General features: G+C 43.6%; 1 protein-coding gene across 1 annotated transcript; it reads right to left on the reverse strand.

Moving 5' to 3' along the window:
* Positions 1-24,414: 24,414 nt before the first annotated feature.
* On the reverse strand, positions 24,415-25,362 carry LOC147712700 (olfactory receptor class A-like protein 1). The gene has a single exon (XM_086919688.1). The coding sequence runs from the start codon at positions 25,360-25,362 to the stop codon at positions 24,415-24,417; it is 948 nt and encodes a 315-aa protein (XP_086775814.1).
* Between the last annotated feature and the right edge of the window lie 234 nt (positions 25,363-25,596).

A 25,596-nucleotide genomic window follows, 5' to 3' on the forward strand; every position in this document is an offset into this window, starting at 1 on the left:
GAGCATCCATGTCGGAGAACCAGGAGAAAGAAAGAAAAAGAAGAGATGAAAATAGAATAGAAAGGAGATAGAGAGGAGGCAAGAGGGGAGGTCTAAAAAAGACCCATATCATGCAAGGGAGAACGTGGAAGAAGCGAGTAAGGAGCCCGTACTAGGAGCATAAGTGGGTAAAAAGGAGTAGCCCAATACTAAAAAAACAGCGATTGATAATAAGAAAAGCAAGGAACCAATAACACCGGAAAAAACAGAATTATAATGCAAGTACTAAAGTGAAAAAGAAGAGAGTACTTCAACATCGAATGGAGTAGCAATATCTTAGCGAAAGTAATATCTATACTAAGCAACAATATCAGAAAAAATAGTAACAGTGTAATTACGTACGAAAACACTAACCAGCATATATTATTAAGTGAATAGAACACATATTATAAAAAGTTACAACATAGTTAAAGAATAACCTATACCTGCATATGAATGCACTATGAAGTGAATTAACAGAAGTAAGAAAAAGAGATGCGTGAGAGAGTGGAAAAAGAGTATTGTAGATAAAAAGAGGGAGAGAATAGAAGGAAGAGAACAAGTATAGTAAACAGGAGAGCAAATAAAGAAGAGAATTGAGCATCAACCATAATATAAGAGCATCCTCTTGGAAGATATATGTGAGTAAAAATGCTAGTGAAAGAAGTACTAATACGCTAAGAGAAGTCTTAAACAGTAGATACATATAATGCAGGTAAAACGCATATTCAAAATAGTAACATCATAAGTGAAGGACAAATTATGACAGTAAAAGAGAGGAATATGAAACTAAGTCGCTGAAGGAAGAGAATAGAGAGGTAAGGGAACTTGGATGAAAGAAGAGAGGGGAAAATACTCGGAATAAAAGAGGAGTGACAATGTTGAAGAGATAATCAGGACGAATTGAAAAAAGGGCGACAGATAGGAAGTAAGAAGAGAAAAAAATGGAAGGATAAGAAAAAAGAGCTGTCGTAGGATAAACAACAAGAACATATAGGTTGCGGAAAATAAGGAAGGATGAGAAAGTCGAGAATAGTATGAACGAAAGAACGGAAACGTTAGGACGAACAGTGTCAGGAGAATAAACCAACACGTAAGTTAACTGGAGTAAGAGAAGAGGTATCTAGCCATGAAAAGTACATCCAGAGATAGAAAAGAAACAGTTCAAGTTCCTGAGGCACCAGGAGTCTGTGAAGTTGCTCTTTGGATTTCCATCTCTATCTCCAACTGGTTGTCCAGGAATGTCGCCAAATCCGCCGGTTCATCGAAGACTCTGGAACGGCCCTTATGTGTGATGCGAAACTTGGAAGGACCAGAAAACGAAAAAGGAATGCCCATTTCCGTGAGCCATTTTCGAAGATTCAGGAAGCCCTTCCTTCTTATGACTGTGTCTCTGGCAAAGTCCTGGGAAATGGAAATGCGATGGCCATCCCAACTGAGTTGCTTAACTTTCCGCATATGAGAGAGAATCATCTCAGTGTGTTGATGTCGCAAAGGCTTAAAAATTACTGCTCTTGGTTGGGTTGCTGCTTTAGGTCGAAACGTTGGAACACGGTGTGCTCTTTCTATTTCAAAATCTCTATGGAATGATATTTGAAGTGTATCCGGAATCCAATGAGATAAAAAGTCTATCATAGTGGAAGATGATTTCCCCGAATCCTCCGGTAGACCAAAAATGCGTAGATTAGATCTACGATTACGGTCCTCCTGCTCAGTGAGATCTCTGCGCAATGCCGCCATTGAGCGTTCCAAGTGGTTGAGGGATCTGGATTGTTTCTGCATGCCATCCTCTGCAGAGCTGATTCGTGACTCAGTCGCTGATACACGAAGAGAAAGAGCCTTAAAGTCATTTCTGATAGCAGACACTTCCACTTGTAGCAAGTCTGTGTTAGTTTTTGTTGACTGCGCAATATCATGTACTTCATTAAGGCGCGTTAATATTGTGTCCAATGTGGAAGCAGTGTCTGACTGAGGAGCCTCAGGCGTCGGAGAGAGTGACTTAAGCCTTTTCAACGACGTGCCAACATCCTTAGAGTCTTTGTTGGTCGAAGACCGATTCATATTGACAATGTTGAAGTAGTAGACTGTAAAAAATACCACTTGAGGAAGAGTGAAAACACAAAAAGTGCGCAGAGTGACTCACAAATAGTAAAAAATAGGAGAGCAAGCTCAAAGTGCGCTATGATATTCTAGCGGTGACAGTATGAGCAGAGCAGGGGAGCACCGTAATGAGTTGGTAGCAAAAATGTCGACACCTCTATGGAAGAAGCGGACTGAGAGAAAAATAGCGTGATAACAGCTTAAAGCCCAACCAAGCAGCAAGAGAGTAACATAAAGAAGGCAAAAATGTTACCAGTAGTGGGCGCCGTGGAGGAAATGCATTAGGCGGACCAGCAACACAGCAAAGTTATATCCGCGGCGGCGCCTCTGAAGTAAAATGACAGGAACGTCATGAGCGGGAAGATGGCTGCCGCTCATGAGGAATGCGAGCGCCTGTGAAGGGTGAGGCAGAAATCATGTAACCGGTGGTCGAAACCTCAGGAAAACAGCGTCAATCAGTTCACCACATGTTCCGCTGATGAGGGTTGCTTTTTCCGTCAAGAAGGGCAGCAAGAGACGGAGAAAATCGCTCGACGGGACAAACTCGCCTCGGAGCTCAAGCGCAACACGCCATGCTGAAGCGGCGCGCAAGCCACGCCCCCAAATCTTGGAAAGTCTTCTTCTCATGATCACTTCTGCCCTCATGTGACAGAAGACACTGTGCAATTTCAACACACACAGTGCATGTGCCTAGAAAGACACCCCTGACTGATGGTGTCAATAATGAGCACCTGGCAGGTATTTAGTTCAGAAACCATTGTTTTTAATCTAAATTACACCTCATAAATATGAATGACTTACTGTCGCTCAGAAAATAAAGTACAACCAAAAGCACACTAATATTCCACAAAATGTACATTTTTGTGCCACAACGTTTCCAAATCCTTCCTGCAATATCCTGGGTGGGTCTGACTGTTTCAGTGTGATTTCACGGCCCTGTCTTATGGGTTCCTCAGGGCTCCTCTCTCAGCCCTTCCCTTTTTACATCTGTGTCTGCCCTCAGGTTAATTCATATAGGTTTCAGACTTTAAGCTGTGCAGATGATTCTCAGATTCTGTTCTCTCTCAATAATAATATCAGTAAGGGCTCTCCCAACTTCAGGTATTGCTTATCATAGGTCGGAGAGCGAATGTCATACCATTCTTTAAAATTAGGCAGGGATAATGTTTGTCTCTAGACAGAACTCCCTAGGAGTTATTTTCCTTTCTCTATGGTCCTCCAATCTGGGTCCAAACACCTGCGCTATCTATCGAAACAGGGCCCAACCCCAGTCCTATCCTTGAATATGGTCCCGACCCCTGGGTTTTTCTATTTGCTCAGCCACACTCTGGAATTCTCATCCTTTACACATAAGATTATAACCTCATCTTCTAGCTGCCCTCAAAAAATTAAAACAACCCTGTTTCCAAAAGCTTAGCTCCTAAGTATAAGAAAATGGATTATAGGTTGGAAGGGTGGAAGGGTGGAAGCCCCGCTCAGGCAACAAGCTTGAATGATTGCGAAGAGCAGGCCTGGCAGCAAAAGTTGCTGTTGCTGTAGCACAAAGAGTCGGTTGGGAGCATAAGTGTCATTGCTCTGATGTGAAGTGCAGATCTCACGTTGGCGGGCAAGGTGCACAAAGTGAAAGATTCAGAGCAGCTACACATTGGTGGTCATGGCGGGCTGTAGAATCTCAGTGTATAACGGCCCATTTGTGATGATCCCAAAATGCCGGGATTTCATCTTTATTCAGAGGAGGAGCTCATCTGATTCCAGCCAAGGGTGCAGAACAAGTGCTGGCATTTCTCAGGAATTAGGAGCTCACTCCAGCAGAGGCCAGCAGGACTCAGACAGACCCAGTACAGCAGGTCAACAGGGAACTTGCTAAGAGGCCTCTGGAGTTTGTTGTGTCCCTACAACTCAGACAGGAGGTGAGCCAATTAACCCTTGTAGCCACTCAGGTTCGTCTGGAATGAAGGGAGTTAGTTAAGCCTTCCTTTGCAAAGAGCAAGGCAGCCCTGGAGCAGCATGGTAGTCCACTGGTTACAGCACTGCAGACCTGTGGGGTACAAGGCAGTCCTTCTTCTGTAACTTTCACAGGTCCACGAGTGTACTAAAGAGTGGTGCTGGAGTCCACTAGTTATACCTGGTGCCAGCCTTTCAAGTGGGGGTATTCCCTATACTACCCTGATATCTAGTTCTGCAAAGTTCTTCCCTTATCATGCCAACATTCCAAGAAGTCAGGAGTGATTAAAGACTACTGTCAGGTTCCTTTGTGTGTGCTGGAAGCAAGTCCTTTGAAGTGTAAATGGGGCAATCAACAGCTTATTCCCCTATTTTGTCAACGTTAGAGGGAATACACAAACCACATCTACGGTGCCATTCTTTGTCATGTGACCCAGGACACTTGCAGGAAGGCATAGTTGGTTCAGTCAAAAATATGAAAAATGCAAAAAAAACAATTGACAGAATGAAGAACAATGGTATATATTCACCCAAGTACACAGATATGGGCCTACACCCAATGTTTTGTCCCTCATCATGCAGTTCCAGTTTGAACCCTGCTAAATGCAGTCTTGAACAGTCCAGCCCGAACTGCCAGGCTGGGCCCTCCATGGACTGGAAACAAGCATCCTAGGAATAGTTCCTGGGGTAAAAAAAAATCAACTTTCTAAAAGTGCCATTTCTAAAATGTTAACTTTAAATCCAACTTCACCATTAACCCCTTCCATGCGGTCGCGATTCTGTGCCTGTGCGGTCATCAGCCGTCATCAGCACACGAGCACGGTAGTGCATGACGGCTGGGGGCCGTCATCAGCATGGAAGGGGTTAAAGAAGATTTTAAATTATAATTCATTTGAGTGTAAACAACATAATTCTATCTGTTCCCAATCCAAATGTATCACTTAATACTGTAACCCAAGGTTAGTCAATGGGAGAGGAAGGCGTTACAACAGTGCAAAACAACTTGTGGTGTTAATCACTGCTAGGACTTTCAAATCTTAAATCCACATGTCAGTTTTTAAATACAATGCACTCTCTCCTATGAGCCTTTATGGCCTGCTGTAGAGGTGACAGATTTGTATTAAAAAAGGAAGTTATTAGGCCTGGCAAAAGTTTTTTTTTGCTAGGTCAAATTGGCAGTTTAAATCAGCACTACGAGGTGCAGTGGCAGGCCTGAGACTTATTTTAAAAGGCTATTTTAGTGGGTGGCAGAATAACTCCCTCAGGGCCACTAGTAGCAGTTAATTTACTGGCCCTGGGTACATGCTTTTCCATTTGCTAGGGACTTGCTAGTAAACTAAAAATGCTAATTAGGGGCAAGTAGATTTTACCATGTTTGAAGGAGAGAGCACAAATACTCCAGCACTGGTTAGCAGTGGTAAAGTATACACAGTCCTAATTCCAACAAAAACAAACTCAATACAACAGGAGGAGTGAAGGGGCAAGACCATGGCAAGATTGTCAGGTCTAACCCTAACAATTCTCTTCTATGATGTACAAATCAATCCTACTTCCCAGTGCCCAGACACCTTGTGGGTAACAGCGTGCATAACAAAACACTAACAGCATGACGTAAAATGTCTGTCTCAATAGCATGCAGTTCTTCCGGATGCTGACAACCTTTGTTGAACTATTACAAACACTGGCGATCTACATTACAGCTTTCAGTTTTGCTCTGGTATGTTTCATTGCTTTGGAGCTATTGGTGTTTAATGCCACGTGGTTTCATTGCTTTCTTACCAAACTCGAGTGGTGAAAGTAACTCTAAGTTGTAATACAAGCAAACTATTTAACTAGAGTAATTAAGCATGGTGTCAGGGTTCACTGACATACTCTGTCTCCCTATGTGATAGCGGTAGTTGGGTGTCTGAAGAAAGCAGTGGTTATCAGCTCTATCTCCCATCCACAGATAGTTTGCGCAACTACGCGCTATGCAAATTGCATGTGTAGCGGGCATTTGTTGCCTGCTCGCGGTCCTTAACATCTAGGTGGCTACTGCGAGCGAGCAAAATGACATCCCAGAGAGACTTTTTCCTCATTCGCAATCGGAAACCTCAAGTTGCTGATCGGGAGTGTGGAATTAAACCTCCCAGAGAGATTCTCAATGCGGGAAGGTCGGGTTTCTCATTGCGAGTGGTCTCGTATGCTAGCGACCGCTCGCGATGAGAAACTACCAGTCCGCTTTGAGAAAAGTGCTGCTCGAGTACAAATCTACTCGCGCGGCAGAAAACGACCGCTTGCACTGTGCAAGATGATGTTTGGAATGATTGCAACATGCGGACAAGCATCCAGCACTGCGCAATCATTGCGAACATCATTTCCTACCGCACTACGCAGTTCGCGTAGGGCTACGCGTAGTGCGGAGTGCACTTTGCTTAGCTATGCATAGTGCTACCACGTGAACTACGCCTAGGGTTAGTTGCCTGCTGCAATTTCATCAGTGTCCAGTCAATTTTTCCTGTATCAGTTACCTTCTTTCCTCCATTTCTTCATTACTGGTGCCATTTCTTGAATATCCCTGGGTGAACAGCCCTCTCTGTCCGTCTTGAAAAGATCCAGACATTTTCAGGCTTTCTTGAGGGGGAACAGGGATCTCAGCTTGCCTTCCTACTGGAAAACTAGCCAGAATGGGTCATTGGCACCTAATGTCCTTCATTTTCATCTGCTCAATAATTGGCCTGCAGTACTTGGTGGAGCTGTATCTGTGTCCTGTTGTAGGAGATCGGGCCTACCACCTATGCTTTGGACATCACAGCCTCATTGTCCTAAACAAACTGCATGCAAATGAACACATCTGACTCAGATCCTCAAGTACAAGACAATAGAGCTATTCTGTGGGTTCTGTCTAACCTTATTGGATAGCGTCCAAACCATTCCAGAATGGCGTCAAAGAGGTCTGTGATGTAGCATTGCAAATCTCCATGAGTTACTTTGCAAGAAACATCCCCAAATAATATTCTGCCAGCTCAGTTCTCCAGATCTTGACAATTCTCCTAGAAGGACACATGCTACTGCTTCAACGCCAATCCATTCATCCATGTGCCGGCAGGCCCCCAGATTCAATAATGTGCTGTTTTCCCAAGGAAGCAAAGGGCCTAATTTGAAGTTTTGTGGAAGGATCATGTGAGTCAAAATGATGGAGGATGCTACCTCTGCCATCCAGTGGGTACCCTTCTCATCAAATTTAGAATTGACCGTTGACCCTGTGGTCATCTCTGTCCATTGAAAAGCGAGTGGTTCCTTTCAATGGACTACAAAGTTGATGAACAGCCGCCTTTGTTTTTTTTTCGTTTTTTTTTTATGCCCTCATTCACCTCAGAAAATAGCAATGTCCATTTTTTCAGCCCTGTACTCGAAAAAGATACTGACCACTGGTGGACTTACTACAATGGGCATAGTCCTTCCTGCAGTTATCTCTCTCTCGGGGTATAAAAATACAGCAGTACTGCTTCAAATTCGGAGTGTGGGGAGGAAACCCTTTACCAGTCAAGAGTATATTGACGGTGTAATCATTGGACATAGTTACGATCTTATAACTCCAATATCCTTCAAATCTTACATCAGCTTTCTAGGCTCTCCATCCTTACTAACAACAAATTCCAGAAGTCTTTCTTCTTAGACTTTTTTCCATTGCATTCAGAATGCTGTGGTGCTGTACTGCTCACCCATTTCTGACAAATCTCTCTTTCGTCGAGTAGTATTGCATAGAACAGCAAATTTCTGATGGCACCCAAAAAATCATCCACCACTCCAAAGATAACCAATGAAAGGCTTACCTTTATTTGCTGACCCAAGATACCTGACATTGAAGTTTCCACTTTGTCCCAGAATCCTCTGATTGCGGGGCATTGATAAAACATGTGCACATCCGTTGCTTTATCCAATCCACGTTTACCACAGCTAGTTCGACTTCCATTCCCCATCTTCGATAGCTTTCGGGTAGTCGACTTCGATTTTGACAGCTGTACAAAACACCTTGACAATGTTTGGTTTTCATAAACAAACTCTTAAGTAGGAGTTTCCTCCCAGGGAGCATGGGTCATTTAATTTTTTCCCGTCCCTCACTGTCGCCTTTTTCCTGGAGGTGATGGACAGGAAAAAAGGCCTTACACTGTCAACCCTAAACAGAGCAGGGCCCAATGGAGTAGGGGTCTTCAGAAAAAAAATGTGTCCATCAGTGCTCAATGAACTAAGGGTCAGATGTATCATCACCATCATTTGCGATTCTTAAATAGCGATTTTTTAGAAATCGCTATTTAAGAATTGCAATTTGGGATGTATGTAGAAAATCGCTATTTTTTAGCGATTTCTTAAAATTCCTTAATTGCGATTAGCAAATTGCTAATCGCAATTAAGGAATAATTTCCCATTAATTTCTATGGGCCAGGAGGTCCATATAAAGAATGGGAAGTTATTCTCAATTTGTGATTCACAATTTGCTAATCGCAAATTGAGAATAATATCAAGGGTGCAAGGGTGTCTTAAGGACACCCTGCTGCACCCCTGAAATTTACATGTGTGAGCATATGGCGGACATACGTGCCCTAAGGGCATGTATGAGCGCCACATGGCACCTTTACAAATGCCAAAAAGTGCATTTGTAAAAAAATTTGCAAATTACCACCAACTACAAGTTGGTGGTAATTTGCGATTTCTTAAGGGCAAATCGCTAATTTGAAATGCTTGATGCATAGCATTTAAGGAATCGAAATTTGCGATTCCATAAATGCTTACGCAAAATTAAGGAATGGCAAATTTTGTGATTCCTTAATTTTGCTATGCATTTTGCTTCATACATTTTAAATTGCGAATTTTTTGTCGCAAACTGTGTTTTTTTGCGAATTGCAGCGTTTGCGACTAAAAATGACCTTGATACATCCGCCCCATAATACTTAAGATTTGCCCATCTCTAATTGAAGCTGGCAGAAGGAGGGTTTGATGGGAAGGATGCTACATCATATTTGTGTACAAAATTCACATATTTGTTTCTTAGATTGCCCTTTTTTATGGAACTACTTAAGGTCATGGTTGCAAAAGGTTCATCTAGGAAGAGGGAAAACAGATGTTATTCACAATATAAATCATTTGTTGGTGGTATCAGGCTAATTTTAGGAATTGTGGTGAGTTCTAAGGTGATTTCACTTTGTGAAAACATTCTGGGCCAGATGTAGGTAATTCTGTTATACCGATTCATAAATACCGAATGTTACCGATTCGGTATTTATGAATCGGTAAAATAGAAGGGGGGAGATGTAGGTAGAATCGGTAATTGAATTGCCGATTCTGTAAGTATCGGTATTTACCGAATCAGTAAATACCGATTCGGTAATGCCCATTGATTTCTATGTGCTGAAGCCCATTGGAATCAATGCGCATTACCGAATCGATATTTACCGATTCGATAAATACCGAATGTTGCAAGGGTGCAGGGGGTGTCACTTTGACACTTTGACACCCTCTAGTACCCCGAAATATTTTCTGTAGAGAGGACTGCTGTACAAATTATGGTCAATGCTCTAGAACGCTCAAAGGATGATGCCTTTATAAATATCTCCCTCATACATGTCACAAGTTTGGAAGACTTAGTGAAGCATGTACTTTTTAGAGCAGCAGCCCCCGCTCTTTACTGTGGCTTGGCAATTTAGAACTGCACTACAGGCTGCAGTGGCAGACCTGAGACATGTTTTACAGGGGTACTTTAGTAGGTGGCTCAATGAGTACTGCAGTCCACTCGTAGCAGTTGCAGCACATGCAGGGAAGCGCAGTGGGGTGGGGTAAATAGGAAGTGACAAACAAAGTAACGGGGAAAATAAAATAAATAAATACGTAAAACCACTTACCTTGCGCTCGTTGTATTGCTGAGCAATATTAACAGGCCATTTGTTTGATCCATGTATGCTGCAGAATGCAGGACACATGGAAAGAACAAAATACGAGGAGAAATAAAGCATTTCCCCTTGTATTGCCTGTTAAATACTAGGTATTTCCTGGTCTTATTTTTGGTGCTGCCCCGTTCCTTACAAATATGAGTATGAGGCATCATCAAAAAGCAATGGGTGATGCAGTGGAATGCTCACTGCAACACCCATTGCCCGCAGATTTCAAGCTAAATGCTGCATGAAAAGGGTAATTATTTATAAGGTGGCGTTGAGCCACTTTAAGTGGCTTGATGTTGCCTCATAAATAATGCAAAGGACTTAACACCGCCTGAATGTTGCAAAATGTGACGTTTTGTTGGTGTTAACTCCTTGTAAATATGCCCCCCAGACGGAGAGCTAGAAATTTTGCAACTGTATTTCTTTATTTCAACCAAGAGAGAAAGGATTATATGTGACAGTTCCAAAATGCATATAACCCTGACAAGTTCTAGTTCTGTACTGCTTAGAACTACTAGTATCTGGGCCCCTTCAATCAACTGAAGCATACAGTGGCAGAGTGAATACACAAGCGACCTCTATTTGGCTGCTTCAAGATATTCCTGAATTTAATGATCTGCAGGATTGTTACCAGAGCATCTGGAGCCCCAACGACCACGTGTTTCGCGCAGGGGGATCCAGGCAGCAGCACTGAGGGAGCACACGGCATCCCTATGGTGGGACTCGGTCCCCCAGCAGGCTCCTCAGTCAGTGCGATGCGGGAGTTGATGTCACCCTGCTGGCGCCTGGTGCTTACTAAGCAGTTCCTGCACTCCAGCAGCGTGGGATTGTTACCAGGGCATCTGGAGCCCCAACAACCACTTGTTTTACCAAGAGGGAACCAGGCAGCAGCACCGAGGGAGCACACGGCATCACTGGGGTGGGACTTGGTCCCCCAGCAGGCTCCTCAGTGCGGCGCAGGAGGTTACAACACCCTCCTGGCGCCTGGTGCTTACAAAGCAGTTCCTGAACTCCCGCAGCACGAGACATGCACAGGCGTGTCCGGGCCACACCCAGACAAAGCCCGGGCCAAGGGCGGGCCCATCCACTCCCGTCAGAGCCCAGAAGAGGCTGGGCTGGGCCCCCCTCTGACACCCAGCTAATAGACTTTGATCACGCTTCCCAGCTCTCAGGTACTGTCACGCCTAATCATATCTCTGTCTATAAGCATTGCACCACTGTGTCCGGACTATTGATTGCTTTCGATATCTGGTCCTACAATGAGTAAACGCAAGAAAGTAGAGGGCACTCTGAATGCATTCATCATCTGCGCTGAATTACTGCTCAGCCACAAGATTAAAATGACGGAGCGTCGACTCTCATTATATCCTTTAATATTACAGAGACACTCGACGTTAGGTATCTCCAGTCCTGGTGATGCCTCTCAAACGTGCCTGTCTACCACGCTGCAAACCTTGTCTTCGACTCCCCCTGTACCAACCTCAGACGCACATCCTATAGTTGTCTCAAATTGGCCAAGTACAGCCACAAGGGCACAGGTCTCTAATCCTCTAAATGAGAGTAAGGTGAGAGAGTCATCAGTGAATCGCATTATGCGATTCCTTAAATGCATCTGCAAAATAGGGAATCGCAAATTTTGCGATTCCCTATTTTGCTAGGACCTTTTGGGATGATACATCCCAAAAGGCTTTTTCCCATTTGCAAACGGGCAGATTCTGAGAACCGGCCCTTTTGTGAATGGTATATGGGCTTCATACATATGCCCCGCTATGTATTTGTTTTTGCCGGTGTCAGTACCCTCACAGGGGAACAGAGGGATTCTTGGGTTGACTTACGTGATAAGAGCGTGGATTGGCTAAAAAACATAAAAGATTTCACCGATCCAACATGAATGAGATCATCATAGCCCATAGAGTTGGGTGGGTTGGTCCATCCCCTATAAATATAGAAAGTGCCTGTATTGTGATTAACTTTCGTAAGCCCCACATGGTACGTTGCCTACTGAGACTTTGTGAGCAAACATCTAACCAAAGCACTTGCATCTGTGCGCTACCTCTGGGTTATTTCTATAAACCAATACTTAGGTCTATTGTGAATGAGTTTGCCCTTCCCTCTTTATCCAAAAGGTTTTTGGCCCTATCAGAATTAGATATTCAGGACTAACAACCACCTCCATTGGAACACCAACCATACCCTCTGGATAATTCTCAGGCCTCTGTATCCCCCTCCCTCGTTGATAAGCTAGATGATCAGCAAGTACTATCCAAGGCCCAGGCTGACACAGAGCTGAGTATTCTGAGTTGGAATGTAGCAGGCCTTCAGTCAAGACTGGGGGATCCAGACTGGCTACACCTAGCAAATGAACAGGACATAGTCATGTTCCAAGACACCTAGACCTTCGGGGGGGCAATCTATTTGGATTAATATAGTCGCTGGCCGCAGTATTAAGTTTCTACCAACAAACAATTGTGACTTCCAAGCCTTACACTATAAAAGGAGAGTTTCTTTTTACTTGAATAATTTTTATAATAATGACTTTCATTCAATTCCCAATGGGAATTATATTAAGCTTTTTTATTTTATTTCTAACTTAGACAGTCAGCAAGAATCACTTAAAACCATTGGTATCCTTTTGGGCGGGAATTTTAATGTGAAACTAATAGACACACCACATAGCATAGGGCTCCCAATCCCAGCCCAACTTGTCGTAGGGGCACAGAGCTGGCTGCATTTTTGAACACACACAACCTCACCGATGTCATGGAAACCGTGGGAGTAACACACACCAACAACCACCCTGAGCCAACACTCAGAGGGAGGGAATGCTCTCCCATCATAGATGTTGTCTTCACTTCCCCATTTCTCGTAGACTACCTAATGAAAGCAGAAGTCATGGCTACGAGTCATGGGAAACCATAATTCAATTGAAATAGCGTTGAGATTAGCCCCCTGCCCAAGTTCATCTCTGAATGTGGGGCCAGGAATTTGATGCCCTCCTCCGATAATTTAAGACTGACTTGGCCGGGTATCAACAATAATGAATTGTTTCAGACATTGGCTAAGGCCAATATGCACCTCATAAACTCATGTTTATCAGCCCAGGATCCACATCCTAAGGCTGTTCATGATTTCACACAACTTTGCCTAGCAATTAAAACCCTACTATCAAACCCTATCAACCCTATGCAAAATGAAACTAGATGGTTCGACCATGAGTGCTCTGAAGCAAAAAGACAATTGCGCAGAGCATTTTCATCCAACCCAAGGAGTAACTTAGATGTGGAATTGGCCAGGCAGAGGTACAAAACTGCGACTACTAACAAGAAAGGGGAAATTTTAAAAGATCGTTGGGAAGCACTATCCAAAGCCACTAGTATAAAAAGGGTAATACATTTTGGAAAGCTGTGAAGGACCTGAGAGCCATAGGGCAGCTACTAACTCTCATTAGCTGCACCATCACAATCGAGTCATGGAAAAACCACTTTGCAAAGATTTATGCTGCCCCTGCATAAGAGGCAGATTATTTTGAACCTGGGTCACTAACTAGAATACGGAGGTGGAGAAAGCCATTCAACAGAGCGTGGCCAACAAATTCCTGGTATTCTCACTCGAAAGAAGGGGGGACAGGGAGCAAATTATGAAAAACGAGGTCCAATACCAAAAATCCCACAGATAAACGTGTCTACACTAAGGTGGCTAAAGTTTCTCTGAAATAAAGAGAGGTAGACCCCAAACATGTTTTAGTACAGGAGGGACAGAACTAGTTTAAGAAAAGAGAACTGGCTTGTTAGTCACACTCTTGGAAGGTTGGGATGCTGTGTAGTGGGAGAATTTCTCCTTTTGTCTCTAGTGCCCTCAGACACCCTTGCGAGTGTCAAATATCATCATAGGGTGTTGCTCCTCATGTAGGTGGCGCTGCAGTCCCTCACGGGCTCCGCAAGAGGGCTCTTTGATGGAGATCTTTTTAAAGAGATGCCACAGTTGTGCTCGTGGGTGTAGGGGTCTAAGGGCAATGTGGTGAGTTAAAATGATCATACAGTACCTGGAACCTGTTTATTCAAGGGTCCGAGTAATTAATTAAAAAGGAGTGGGTCTTGGAGAAACCTCTAAAAACAAATGAGAGGGGCGGTTGTGTAACTAGCCGCTACTCACAGGACAAGTGCTTTAGTGAAAAAAGGTGTAAATAGTACTCAGTCAACATGTTTCGCGCTCTCTAGTGGTCCCTACCGGATCCAAAGGCCAGGTCAGGACCAGAAATATACGTGAGTATCACTAAAGTAGTGATGAATTAAATGGAGGGGCAGGTACTGGGCCTAGAGCCCGTGGACCAGTAATGCCTTATTCTTCAAGGTGTGGAGCGTCTGAGCGCAGATGGGTACCCTTATTCATGGTACTCATCCCCAACCCCTTAATTGTAAAGATGGTGTTCCTTCGACAGCTGCTCGATGGAGGCTGGAAAAAGTTTCCGCTTCTCCTGCTGCCGTGCAATCTACCCTTCCGTGTCAGTGTCGGGATGGCCGGGCCCAGATGGGTTACCCATTGACCTTATTAAATACTAGCAGCCCGTCCCGACGTTGTCCGGGTAGGCTTTGCGAGGTGAAAGATACTCACCAGCATTGCGCACCCCGGACACGGGCAGCTCCTTCCTCTCTCTTACCAATTACCCCTTATTGCCCCCTTCCCCTCAAACTACCTGGCCTTCTGTTCTGAGAGCCTCAGCTTCACCTGTCCTGGCCATCCACCTGCGCACCTACTCCCCCCCTCCAAATCTCCTGAGCCCAGTCACCTCATCCTCACACTATCACTCGAGTACACTCACCTCAGACTTCCCTCATCTCAGCCCACTCCCATGTGTACCCCATCACCTCCTCAGCCTATTACATTAACCCACGTCACCTTTTAATCTCTACACCCTCCCAACCCGTCAGTTACACTTTACACCTCAGTCAGACCCCCCACCTCATCCCACCCATGTCCTTTCTTTTAGTCTCACTTCTTCAACCTTCCAAAAGCGTACCTTTTCCTCACCCTACCAGGAACTCCCTTACCTCTCTTCAGTCCCCTTCACCCCTCCGTTCACTCCGTACCCTCTCACCATGATAGCTTGAGTCATCCTCGGGGGCCGTCTCAGCCCCACTGCCCCACTGTCGCCGCCGCTCTCTTTACCATGATGGTGGCGGACATTGCACTGAACTGGGTGTCGGTTCCGGGCTCCTCCCTGCGCTCCTGGTGTACGCGTTACTTTTCTTCCCCACGGCTCCACTTTCGCCGCCGCTCTCTTCACCATGATAGTGGCACACATTCAACTGAACTGGGTGTCGGTTCCGCGCTCCTCCCCGTGCCACGCCCACACGCCATTGCGTTGTATGCGCCCATGATGCCGAACGCCGCGTTATGCGCCCATGACGCCAAACGCAGCGTTCATATCACTTTTCCCCTAACGCTCTTTCCCTCCCCCTAAAGTATATGGTGTGGTGCTGTATAGCCTATGTCCATCTCCTGGACCTCCACTTTCCAACGCTGTATTGGGTGTTGTGATTGGTGCTGTACTTTTCGAGTTTACCCGCCTCAAAGGTTCCCAGTTCTCGCTTTATAATAGTAGTATAGATAAACCAGACTTCTGGGAGCCCCCTTCTTTAAATATATTAAACAATCCAATGCAGGTCCCACTGCCTAGTACTTGGTCCACAAGTGTCATTGTTCTGATTTTTGAAAAGGGTGAGCGCTCCCAACCCAATTGCTATAGGCCTATAGGCCTATCTCCTTAATAGAAAACACTCTAAAAATCATGGGCAGAGTCCTATATAATAAGATATTAGAGTGGATTGAGGAAAGCAGCATTTTATATCCATGTCCATTGGTCTTCCGAAGTAAGTAGGCACCAACGAACAATGCCTAAATCTTAATTTAATTATGGGTTAATATACCATAGCGCGGGCTTCACCAATCTATTTGGCCTTTATGGATTTGACCTCTGCCTTTGACCTTGTCAATAGGTCAAAGCTTTGGTCTATCCTTCTGGCCTATGGATTGGATGAGCCCTTGGTGCACTTCGTAGCTCACCTCCACAAAAATCTTAAGGCCCGGGTCAGGATTAGCAGCTGGGGTGAGTTCACTGAAGCAAATAAAGTAGGTAGGGGGTTAGACAGTGTTGTGTTCTAGCCCCCTCCTCTCTATTATCTATATCAACTGACTGAATAAAACACTCAAATCATTGACCTATGACGTCCCTAAAATAAATGACAAACACTTCCTATACTAATCTATGCAGATGACGCAGTCTTTATTGGCCGCACTCCTAATTCTTTATGCATTCTAGTGCAGAGTTTTTCTGACCATATGGATAGCCTGGATTTAGGAACTAATTAAAAAAAATATTTTATATTGTCATGTGGACCTAGGAAATGCCATCTTATATTTATATATGTGGGATACAAGAAATTGATAAGTACTAGTACTTTTCCCTACCTTGGGTTGGTCTTTGCTGCAAACGGCTCCTGGATTGAACATATGGTTCACTCCAGGAACAAGCTCTCAAAGGCCACTAACTCGATTCTCAGGCTCCCACGCCCAAAGAGAACAGGTGTTATTTTAGCCATTTTAAACATTTTTAAATCACAGTGTGTACATGTGGCACTGAGGTCTGGGGTATTGCCAAGAGCCACTGTATCCAACAAGAAGAAAATAGATTCTGCAGGAAGCTATTAGGCGTACCAATTTCCACAGCTTAATACATTTGCCACAAAGAAGTTAATTTAAATTTCATAGAAGATTTTATCAGGACTCGCCCTGCCCTTTCCTGTCTATCACTATGGAAGAATCCAGCTGCATCTCTAACGAGAGAGATCATAGGTGACTGTATTGAGTGTGAGAATGGGAAGGCTATCCCATGACTGTCAGGAGTGTACCGAAGCTTATGTAGTGTTAACAAAGGAAGTCTTTTTTAAATCCTTGCACAGTCGAGACCCTGTATAAAAATGTCTTTAGGTACGCACTGTATTCACTTTACAGCACAGAAAGGATTGACGGGAAACTAAGAAATCCTCCATCTTTAGTTATATGACCATAGACCAGACCATGCATCCCCTGGCCAGCTATCTTACCCTTCCTCTGAGTCATTGGGAGAGGAGTCTCCTCTTTCGCCTTTAGAGCAGGTACTGTAAAATTCGCATTGTGCAGTCCCCTTGGCCATCATGCAAATCTTGACTACTTACCTTGCCAGTGCGATGGCCAGAATGGCCAAACTATTTTAATTTTTTTGTTTTTCTGTAAATATTATTTAAAGTGTACCAAGTGGCTTTTAACTCTGTTTTTTTTTAAAGTAACGCACATTAGTCTGGAAAAAGCTTATTTGAGGTTACTTACCCTGACTGATGGAGAGCTGGTTTTCCACATTGGCACTTTTTTGAGAATTGCCATGCGAGCACGCCAGATGATCTCTAATCCCTGAGATTTTATACTATCTATACATGAGTTTTTGTACAATCCTGACATATTTTCAGTATGTGTATTTATGTATATTACCAATGGATTTTTTTGTGATTCCCTATTTGTGTATTTTAAAATTGTTATGTTTGTTGTGCTTTTATGCATATGACGGTATCCGAATAAGGGGCAGATTTACAAGCCCCTTGCGCCACATTTGCGTCATTTTTAACATGGGAAATATTATGCAAAAGTGGCACTAGTGGCTTGTAAATCTGCCCTAAAGAGTTTTTGAACTTGAATTAATGATCCGTCATGATCCATGTCAAACAGTTACACTTACATACACAAATTAACTCATAAAGCAGCACTTTTAAATCATTGTCAATGTTCCACATGCCATTATTGTGATGAATCAGCCCCACATCCTCTTGAGTCCACCTTCTGACACTGCTCAGAGATACAACAATAAAACAAACAAAATGTGCCTCCATTTTTGAGCAGTTTATCACTCTAGCATACTAAATGACATCACTAACTATGTTATTCATTTGATAAGCACGTTTTTCGGAAAAGCAACTTCTGGCAATACATATCAGAGCAAATCCGCAGAGATTGAATAACAAATCTATCTCTGTGCCCATAACTAAGCTTACTAACTAGGCTTCTTCCTTTCGAAGCTAGGAAGATCTTGGTGCAAGCGTTGATCCTGACACGATTGGATTATGCTAACGCACTGTATCTCGGGGCCCCACTAGGGACAATCAAAACTTTACAGACAGTACAAAACTGTGCAGCACGAATGTTGCTGAATGTCCCGCGCAGATCTTCCGCTAAGCCTGGTCTGCGCCAGCTTCACTGGTTACCAGTGAAACAGAGAGTGGAATTTAAAGCTCTGACTATGGTACACAAGGCAGTTAATAAAACTGGACCTGTGCTTATCCAATCCATGCTCTGCCCATATGCTCCCAAGCGGACCCTGAGATCCACCAACAAAAATCTGTTAGCGGTCCCCAAGACAAGGAGAGTGCGTACTGGAGGGAGACGTTTTTCCCTACATGCCACAAATCTTTGGAATTCGCTTCCCGAAGCAATCAGAATGGAAACAAATCATTTAAGATTTAGAAAATTGTTAAAGACCTTTCTGTTTGTCTGAATCTCGGAGTCTGGAAGAGTTGGAAGCGCTGGGATGCCCTCGGGTAGCCATGCGCTATACAAGTGTGTAATTCATTCATTCATTCATGTGTTATGCAAATCTTATTCGCTTATTTAGGGCAAAAAAATGTATTGTTCAACTTCTTTCGAATCCCTCCCTCTGAGTGATAACATTTGTATCAGTTTTCACTGGAGTTTTAAGACAATTCGACAGGAATCTAAATAAAATAGACTTGAAATAATATCTAGGAGAATTATGAGTAGATTGTTTTGTTAATTGAAGAAGAATATCACTGAAAAGTACAGATATAGCTAGATTTCTAAATAGTGGCGGGTGTGTTCTTGGAGTGTCAGGCGCAGGCCCTGTTTCAGTAATTGATTCCGATCATTCGTTTGCTTCAGCCTCTTCTTTTGAGCACCTTTTCACCTTGCCCGTTTTTACATGGATCTTCAATGTTGGCGTGGGATGCACCCATGACACACACACCTCTTGCACTCGCACAATTTTTTGATTGAGGCCGTCCATTTACTATACTGTGACTTGTTTTCTCTTCCTGCATCTTCCATTCTCTTATTCTGTGAGCTGCCAGCAGTCCTTTTCTTGCTGTATCTTGCATAGAAATTCAGCAACAGCAAAGAGGTGTGTTTGGTGTTAACATCGGGGGACCTCCCATTGTGTGTGTCTCTGTAGCTTGTTGTGGGTGTTTTGCATGTATTGCATCTAAACAGCTTTACCCTACGTTCTGACTTTCCTGCTCCGAGTGTTTTTTCCTTATCTGATGTCATCATAGTATGTGTCTCAATTTGCAAACGCTTTCATTCATCGTTGCGATTTCGAATTTACATGAAGTGTCAATACTTTCACACAATTGGTATGTATAGATTTACAGCTTTGCACATTTTTTAACTGCATATTGTAAGGGGTTGGAATTTTTGATTCAAACATCGTTACACAAGCGATGTCACTGATCTACATAAGTAGAGCCAATTTACAAAATAACTTTTAAACGCTTTGCTCCAAACCACCCACAAACAAAGGGGCATATTATCAAGAACGGCGATAAAATTATCGCAGTTTTAGCGTCAGAAGATAATGGGCTTGATAATATGCCCTTGTGAATTCCCATAACAGCCCAGGTTAACACCAGAACCTGGGCTGCTATGGGAATTCACCAGGACATATTATGAAACCCATTATCGCCGTTTTGGCGGCAGTTTCCTGCCGCTAAAACTGCGATAATTTTATCGCCATTCTTGATAATATGCCCCAAAATATTTTAAAGTCAGGCCCCCTTCAAAACTTTATGGCAAAGAACGGAGGAGTGGGAGGGTGAGGGATGAGCGCAGGGGCTGATAAGATCAGTTCAATGGTGCTTATCTGTAGCTCAGAATCCATGTTAAAGGTGAGACTTATAAAGCAGAAAATGCATCACACAAACAGAAACCAACTCAAAAACACTTCTGGCTAAATTTGGGGTGATGTGACCCCCTCACATTCCTGAGTCCCAATTAAACCATGTCCGGTGCACTAATAGGAGGCAGTGTCCTTTGTTTTTTTCACCCTTGACTCACCATGCCTGGTCAGCACTCTAGTCTTGAAACCAGCTCTCTGTCCCTTAAAAAAAAATTGCTCCGACATGTTAACCCCCCACGCCCCCAGAGCAGCAAGGTTGCCTACTTGTGGAGTGGTGTGGCTCACTGGTTAGAGGCGGCAGACCGGTAAGCAAAGAACGGCCCGGGACCAGGGTTCAATTCCCGACATGGCAGGGTCGTGGACCAAGGTCAAAACAGACTCGATAATTCTCGCCTCGGTGCCTACTCCAACCAGGGAACACACTCGGCAACTCTGGGCATTAGGCTTGCCTCATCTCTACAACGGCCCCCCACAGACGCCGGGGATGCGTGGTTTCACCTTGGAGATACCCAGAAAGGGACCATTTCACAGGGAAAACCAGGACGGGTTCCCAAGCAGTCTTCAGTGCCAGATTCTCCATGGAGTCGCAGTGCGCTTTACAAGTACCCCCACATTTACATTTACTTCCCTATTGAGCCCCCACACTCATTTGTAAAGTAAGAGTCATACCTGTAATGTGGTAGACATCTCACACCCTCAGCTTCAGTGCCACTGCACCTGCTTCACTAGTGATAGCTACTGCTTTGCAAAATGGGCCCTATCTGCCTGTGGTCATACAATGTCATCTGCGGTGATCCATTAACCAACTCAGACTACAAAATGTAAAAGAGTGAATTACCCATTACTTACTCTAACTTAAACTTAATTTGTTTTTCATTTAAGGTTTGTGTTATTTTATGTGTAAGTACACCCAGGGCCTGCAAGTAAAATGTAATTAGTGAACTGCAGCACACATTGTGCTACCACTAAAGTGTCAATGTTAAACATTAATGCAGGATACTGCAATTTCAACCTGTTATTAACCCCTTTTGGACAGGCCAAAACTCTCCGTTTAAATATTTATGTAATCTCTAAGAAGGCCTTAAATGCCCATAGGGCATGGTGCATGTTTTTTAAAAAGTAGAAAATGTAAACATTTAACCTGTACATGTTCTTACAGTGAAAAGCTGCTAATCTCCATTTTCAATGTAGCAGGGTTATTGTTCGATAGAAAAGAATTGGGATGACATACTGAAATTAATAATGCTTAGGAACAAGTTACCAAGTAATTATTGAACATTTTAAAATATTTATCACAAGCCCAATTTACTGGTAAAGTCAGTTTTGTACTAAATATTTTATGAAATTTACTTTAAAAAAAAGTCCACTAGAAGCCTATTCGTGTGAGCTTCCAACTGTCACCCAGGCCAGAACAGCCTATTTGATGAGGTGTAAATTTGATCCCAGAGATGAGACAGAGGCTTTGAGTGTGGGGAGGTGTTATGTTCCTCTGACAGGATGACCATCTGGGCAGTGCTTACGAATGTAATTAACTATAAAGAGGCTTCACCATCACAGGCAAATGTAGCTAACACCTGGGCATGCTCCCTCCTTAGTCCCTCTAGTCAGCCAGCCACCAATACCAATGTCAGGGGAGCTGCCCCCAGAACCAGATTTGAGTGATCACAGAGTAGGGGTGGTTCATTTTTCTGGACACACCCCTGTGGAGGGAACAGGATCTCTGCACAAGAGAAGAAAGGTTCTGCCTTGTTGGTTTAGTGTAAAAGGGGTTCCTTGGGATTGTTTACAGTAAGGCGCACATGAACTGCTGCAAAAGCGGGTAGGATTGTCCCTGGGAACATTTTCCCTATTGGTCAGGGAGGGTTCAGGAGTCACCCTCACCAACGGGCTGGTGGCAGCCATAAACCTGGCACCCTTGGGCACCATCTTCAAAACACTACTGAACGAAGAAAGACAGAAGAACGACTGCACCTGCTGGTGTCCTGTGAGGAGTTCGAACTGATCCCACATTTACCCAGGACAAAGAAGTGGACTGCAAGGGGCATTTGTCTGTCCTACATGACACAAGAAGCTTCTAAAAGCCCCTTTCCAGAAGAACCCAGCTGCCTAATTTCAACTGAACCTGCCTTGGACACTGCTGGTGGCTTCTGCAGGAGTGAGTCTTGAGCCCCAATTACTGTTCCTGAGGTCTTGGGAACCTGGAATGTACAAGCATTTTACCTGGAAAAACAATCTGCCCAGCGGATCTGAAGAGGTCGCTCGCTTTGGGGCCTGACATTGTCATAGCCCCCCTATGCGTTTCCCCAGACACCAGAATCCATCAACACTGAGCTCTCTTCAGTGCCAAACCACAGCTTTGTCTCCACCACTGTAAGACCCGGCATCAAGGAGAACCGATGAACAACAGGGAGCTCGGACATGAAAACCTATGATTTTCCCACTGGAGCACTTCCCACCTAAAATTAACAGTTTTGCTGAGGCTCCAATTTCGACACTGGAAACTGATCACTTTAAGCCTGTTCCCTCGATGCCACTCTGTTGTTTGCTTCACGGAATGCTGTTGATGCCAGGAGGTAAGTTGTCCTCATGTTGAACCTGGTCCCTTCTTCTGGCCCATGCTCCATCATGGTCGGCCTTGGTTTGCGCCCAGGTCCTGGACAAGCGCAATCAGAGGACCCCAGTTTGCCCTTAAGTCTTTTTTGGGGGTGATTTTTATTTAGAATAAAAAAAGTCTCCAATTCCACTTCTTGGAGATCTTTGTCACTTTGGTGTCATTTTGCGCAACAAATTATTTCATTGGAGTATGAACTTTATTTTTTTGTGTTTTTGGCTTTTGAACTGTTTTGATATCTCTAAATTCTTTACACATTTTCTTTATTCAGGCTTGTTTGCTATGTACCACAGCTATCAGGGGTTAAGCTAAGGTTTAAAGTACGGAACCCTTGAATGGCGCTATCAAGAATAGCGACATTAATACTTGTGATGGACTGCAATCCATGCCAACTAATAATCCACGTTCTCACAAAAAAACCAAAATATTACACAATATTTTGTTCTATTTGGTCATGTCTTTGACCCTGCCAACACCATCGCTGAACTCTGCCCCCATGAGAATCAGGACCACAGTTCCAAAACTTTTTATGCACATTCACACTATTTAGAAGACTTCCTGGAAATGTGACAAAAAAGCAAGTTCAGGATTCGGCCCATCTTCATTTGCAAGCATTTGCAGGGGTGTTACCACCCCTCTTTGAATACAACCAAAGGTAGCACCTCTGACAGTTTGAAGACCTTTGCTTTAAACCTCCGAATGCATCGGCATATGGCTACCCAGTGTTGGGATTTACGTCTATGTATGTGTGGGAAGTTCATGATTTTTGTAATGTACCTAGTTGACACCTGCCTCCCTTCGCAAAAAGCATTATGAGAGTTTGCCTGCATAGCGGTAGGATATTTAAACATAATTTGCTCTTCTTTTTTCACATATAAAATATATTTGTAAGCCAAATTTTCCTTTTCTCTCACACACCCTTAGAAAAAGTGTGTACAGTGCACTTTCTCAATACTTTTGCACTTCTTACATTCATTTCATTCAATTTTGATGTGCAGAAAAGTGTACCAAATGTTTGTGACGCCTGATACTCGTTTTACTATGTGGATGGTCACCTCAATTGGATTGCATTTAATTGAACAACTCCCAACAGTCCCTTTGGAATGTCCACCACTCCGTGTGACCCCTTGAAGCTTGGAATATTTCTGGATGTAAGTGACATGTCTTCAGGCAAATGAAAACCAACCCTGAAACGTTTGAACTTTCTGGATTTCTGTTTTGAAAATTAATCTGGCGAATGTTCAAATTCAATCTGAATGCCGTGCAACCTTCAAATAATATTAGTCACAAGTGAGATTTATATCAGACACATTTCCCCTTCTCCTGTTTATGCTTTTTATTCCCATTTGTTTAGTTAGGTATACATTCTACAACCCTTCAGTCGTGTCTAATTTAAGAGTGACGCTATAACATTTAAAATTATGATTAAACAATAATCCTGGTGCAGTAAACTGAGTCAGAGATTTTAACTAGTATTGCTTTTAAAATTATAATGCTACTCACACTGGTTTAGATAAATATATTTGAAGAAAACTGTAAAAATAATTTTTATAAAATATCACAACTGATTCCACTAATAGTTGCACAACCTACAGTGCAAGCAATTAGGATTAAAAAAAACTTTCAGTCGACATTGTAAGAGTAAAAGCAAGGACAACATATCACATATCCGAATTCCTATACAAAGTATCTGATCACGTATTCTGGGAAGATGCACATGGTTTAAGAGAAAAGAGTTAGAAACTGAGCTGGACCCAACATTAGGTATGCAATGTGAGTGTTTTAGTTTTCAGAGTATGAATGTCAGACTGTACACCCATAAACACCCTGCATCAGTTCTCGAGGTACCTTGATATTGTGTTAACACGGTGGAGCTCTCTTTTATGCGGTATGAACTTCAAGCCAAGTTGAATCTTCTTGTTGGTCAATATGATGACAATTGGGCTAATGGCAGAATAACAAGAGTCAAAAAAGATGCGGGCATCAGTAAATCGGGGTGATATGGGGTGGGTGGTGAGGGTGAAGATCCAGAACATGTTGTCCAGGCCGAAACTCACAATGTACATGATTACCAGAGTCGCCACCGCTTTCGCTGCCTGTATTTCAGCATGCTTCTTCTGCAAGATGTTGAGGCATCTCGTATGCTTTCCATGCTGGTAGAATATGAACAGTAAGTAACCACTGGACAGACTCATGAGCGACAAGAAGAACAGGTCGCGCACTATGTAGATGATGCCGTTTCCCAAATACAGAAGGTTTGATGGAAAGACCACCACACAGAAGTCATAACTCATCACGTACTTGGTATTTGTGGAATTCAAGTGACCCTGGGAGTACATGAGGCGTGTACTGCTGATCAGGCAGTTGAAGCACCAGAGGCCAAACATAATGCGGTACAGGTGTTGAAGGAGGCTTTGCTTCATCGTCATCCATCTCTGTGGGAATGGGTCGATGGTGATGCACTGGAAGCAGCCCAGCAGCGATGTGATGCTGACCGACATGGCGCGCCCCACACAGTACAAGAAAAGGCAGATCTGGCAGGTCAGATCGCCGAAGACCTGGTGCAGGCCACTGGCTTGGATGCTCAAAGGCAGGCCCCAGGTCAGGACCACCAGAAGATTCGATAAGGCCAGTTTGCTGAGGATGATTTCGGCTGTTGTGATTTTTCGGGTACAGACTACAGTGTGAATGAAGGCACCTAAGATGATAATGTTTCCTGGAATTCCTATGATATCTATGGAAATGAAGCCAGCCAAGTTTAAAGTGAACCAGACACCCATTGTTTAATCTGACAGATACCAGCAGGATAGTTTTGTTCACGAGAACTCTGTAAGACAATAAGGGTTTTCCATGTTAGAAAATATGATACAATTAGAGATGTGCCAGTGCTATATTTCTTTCTTTAGTCTCCAAACGCAGTGCTTTTCACATTCGACATACCTTCGACAAGCAATTACACTGAGTTAGTAACATTAACTGATCCACCACGAGTCTCCCTTTAATTTCCCTTTCTT

This window comes from Lissotriton vulgaris, chromosome 5 (genome assembly GCF_964263255.1).
Source record: "Lissotriton vulgaris chromosome 5, aLisVul1.2, whole genome shotgun sequence".
NCBI classification, from domain to species: domain Eukaryota; kingdom Metazoa; phylum Chordata; class Amphibia; order Caudata; family Salamandridae; genus Lissotriton; species Lissotriton vulgaris.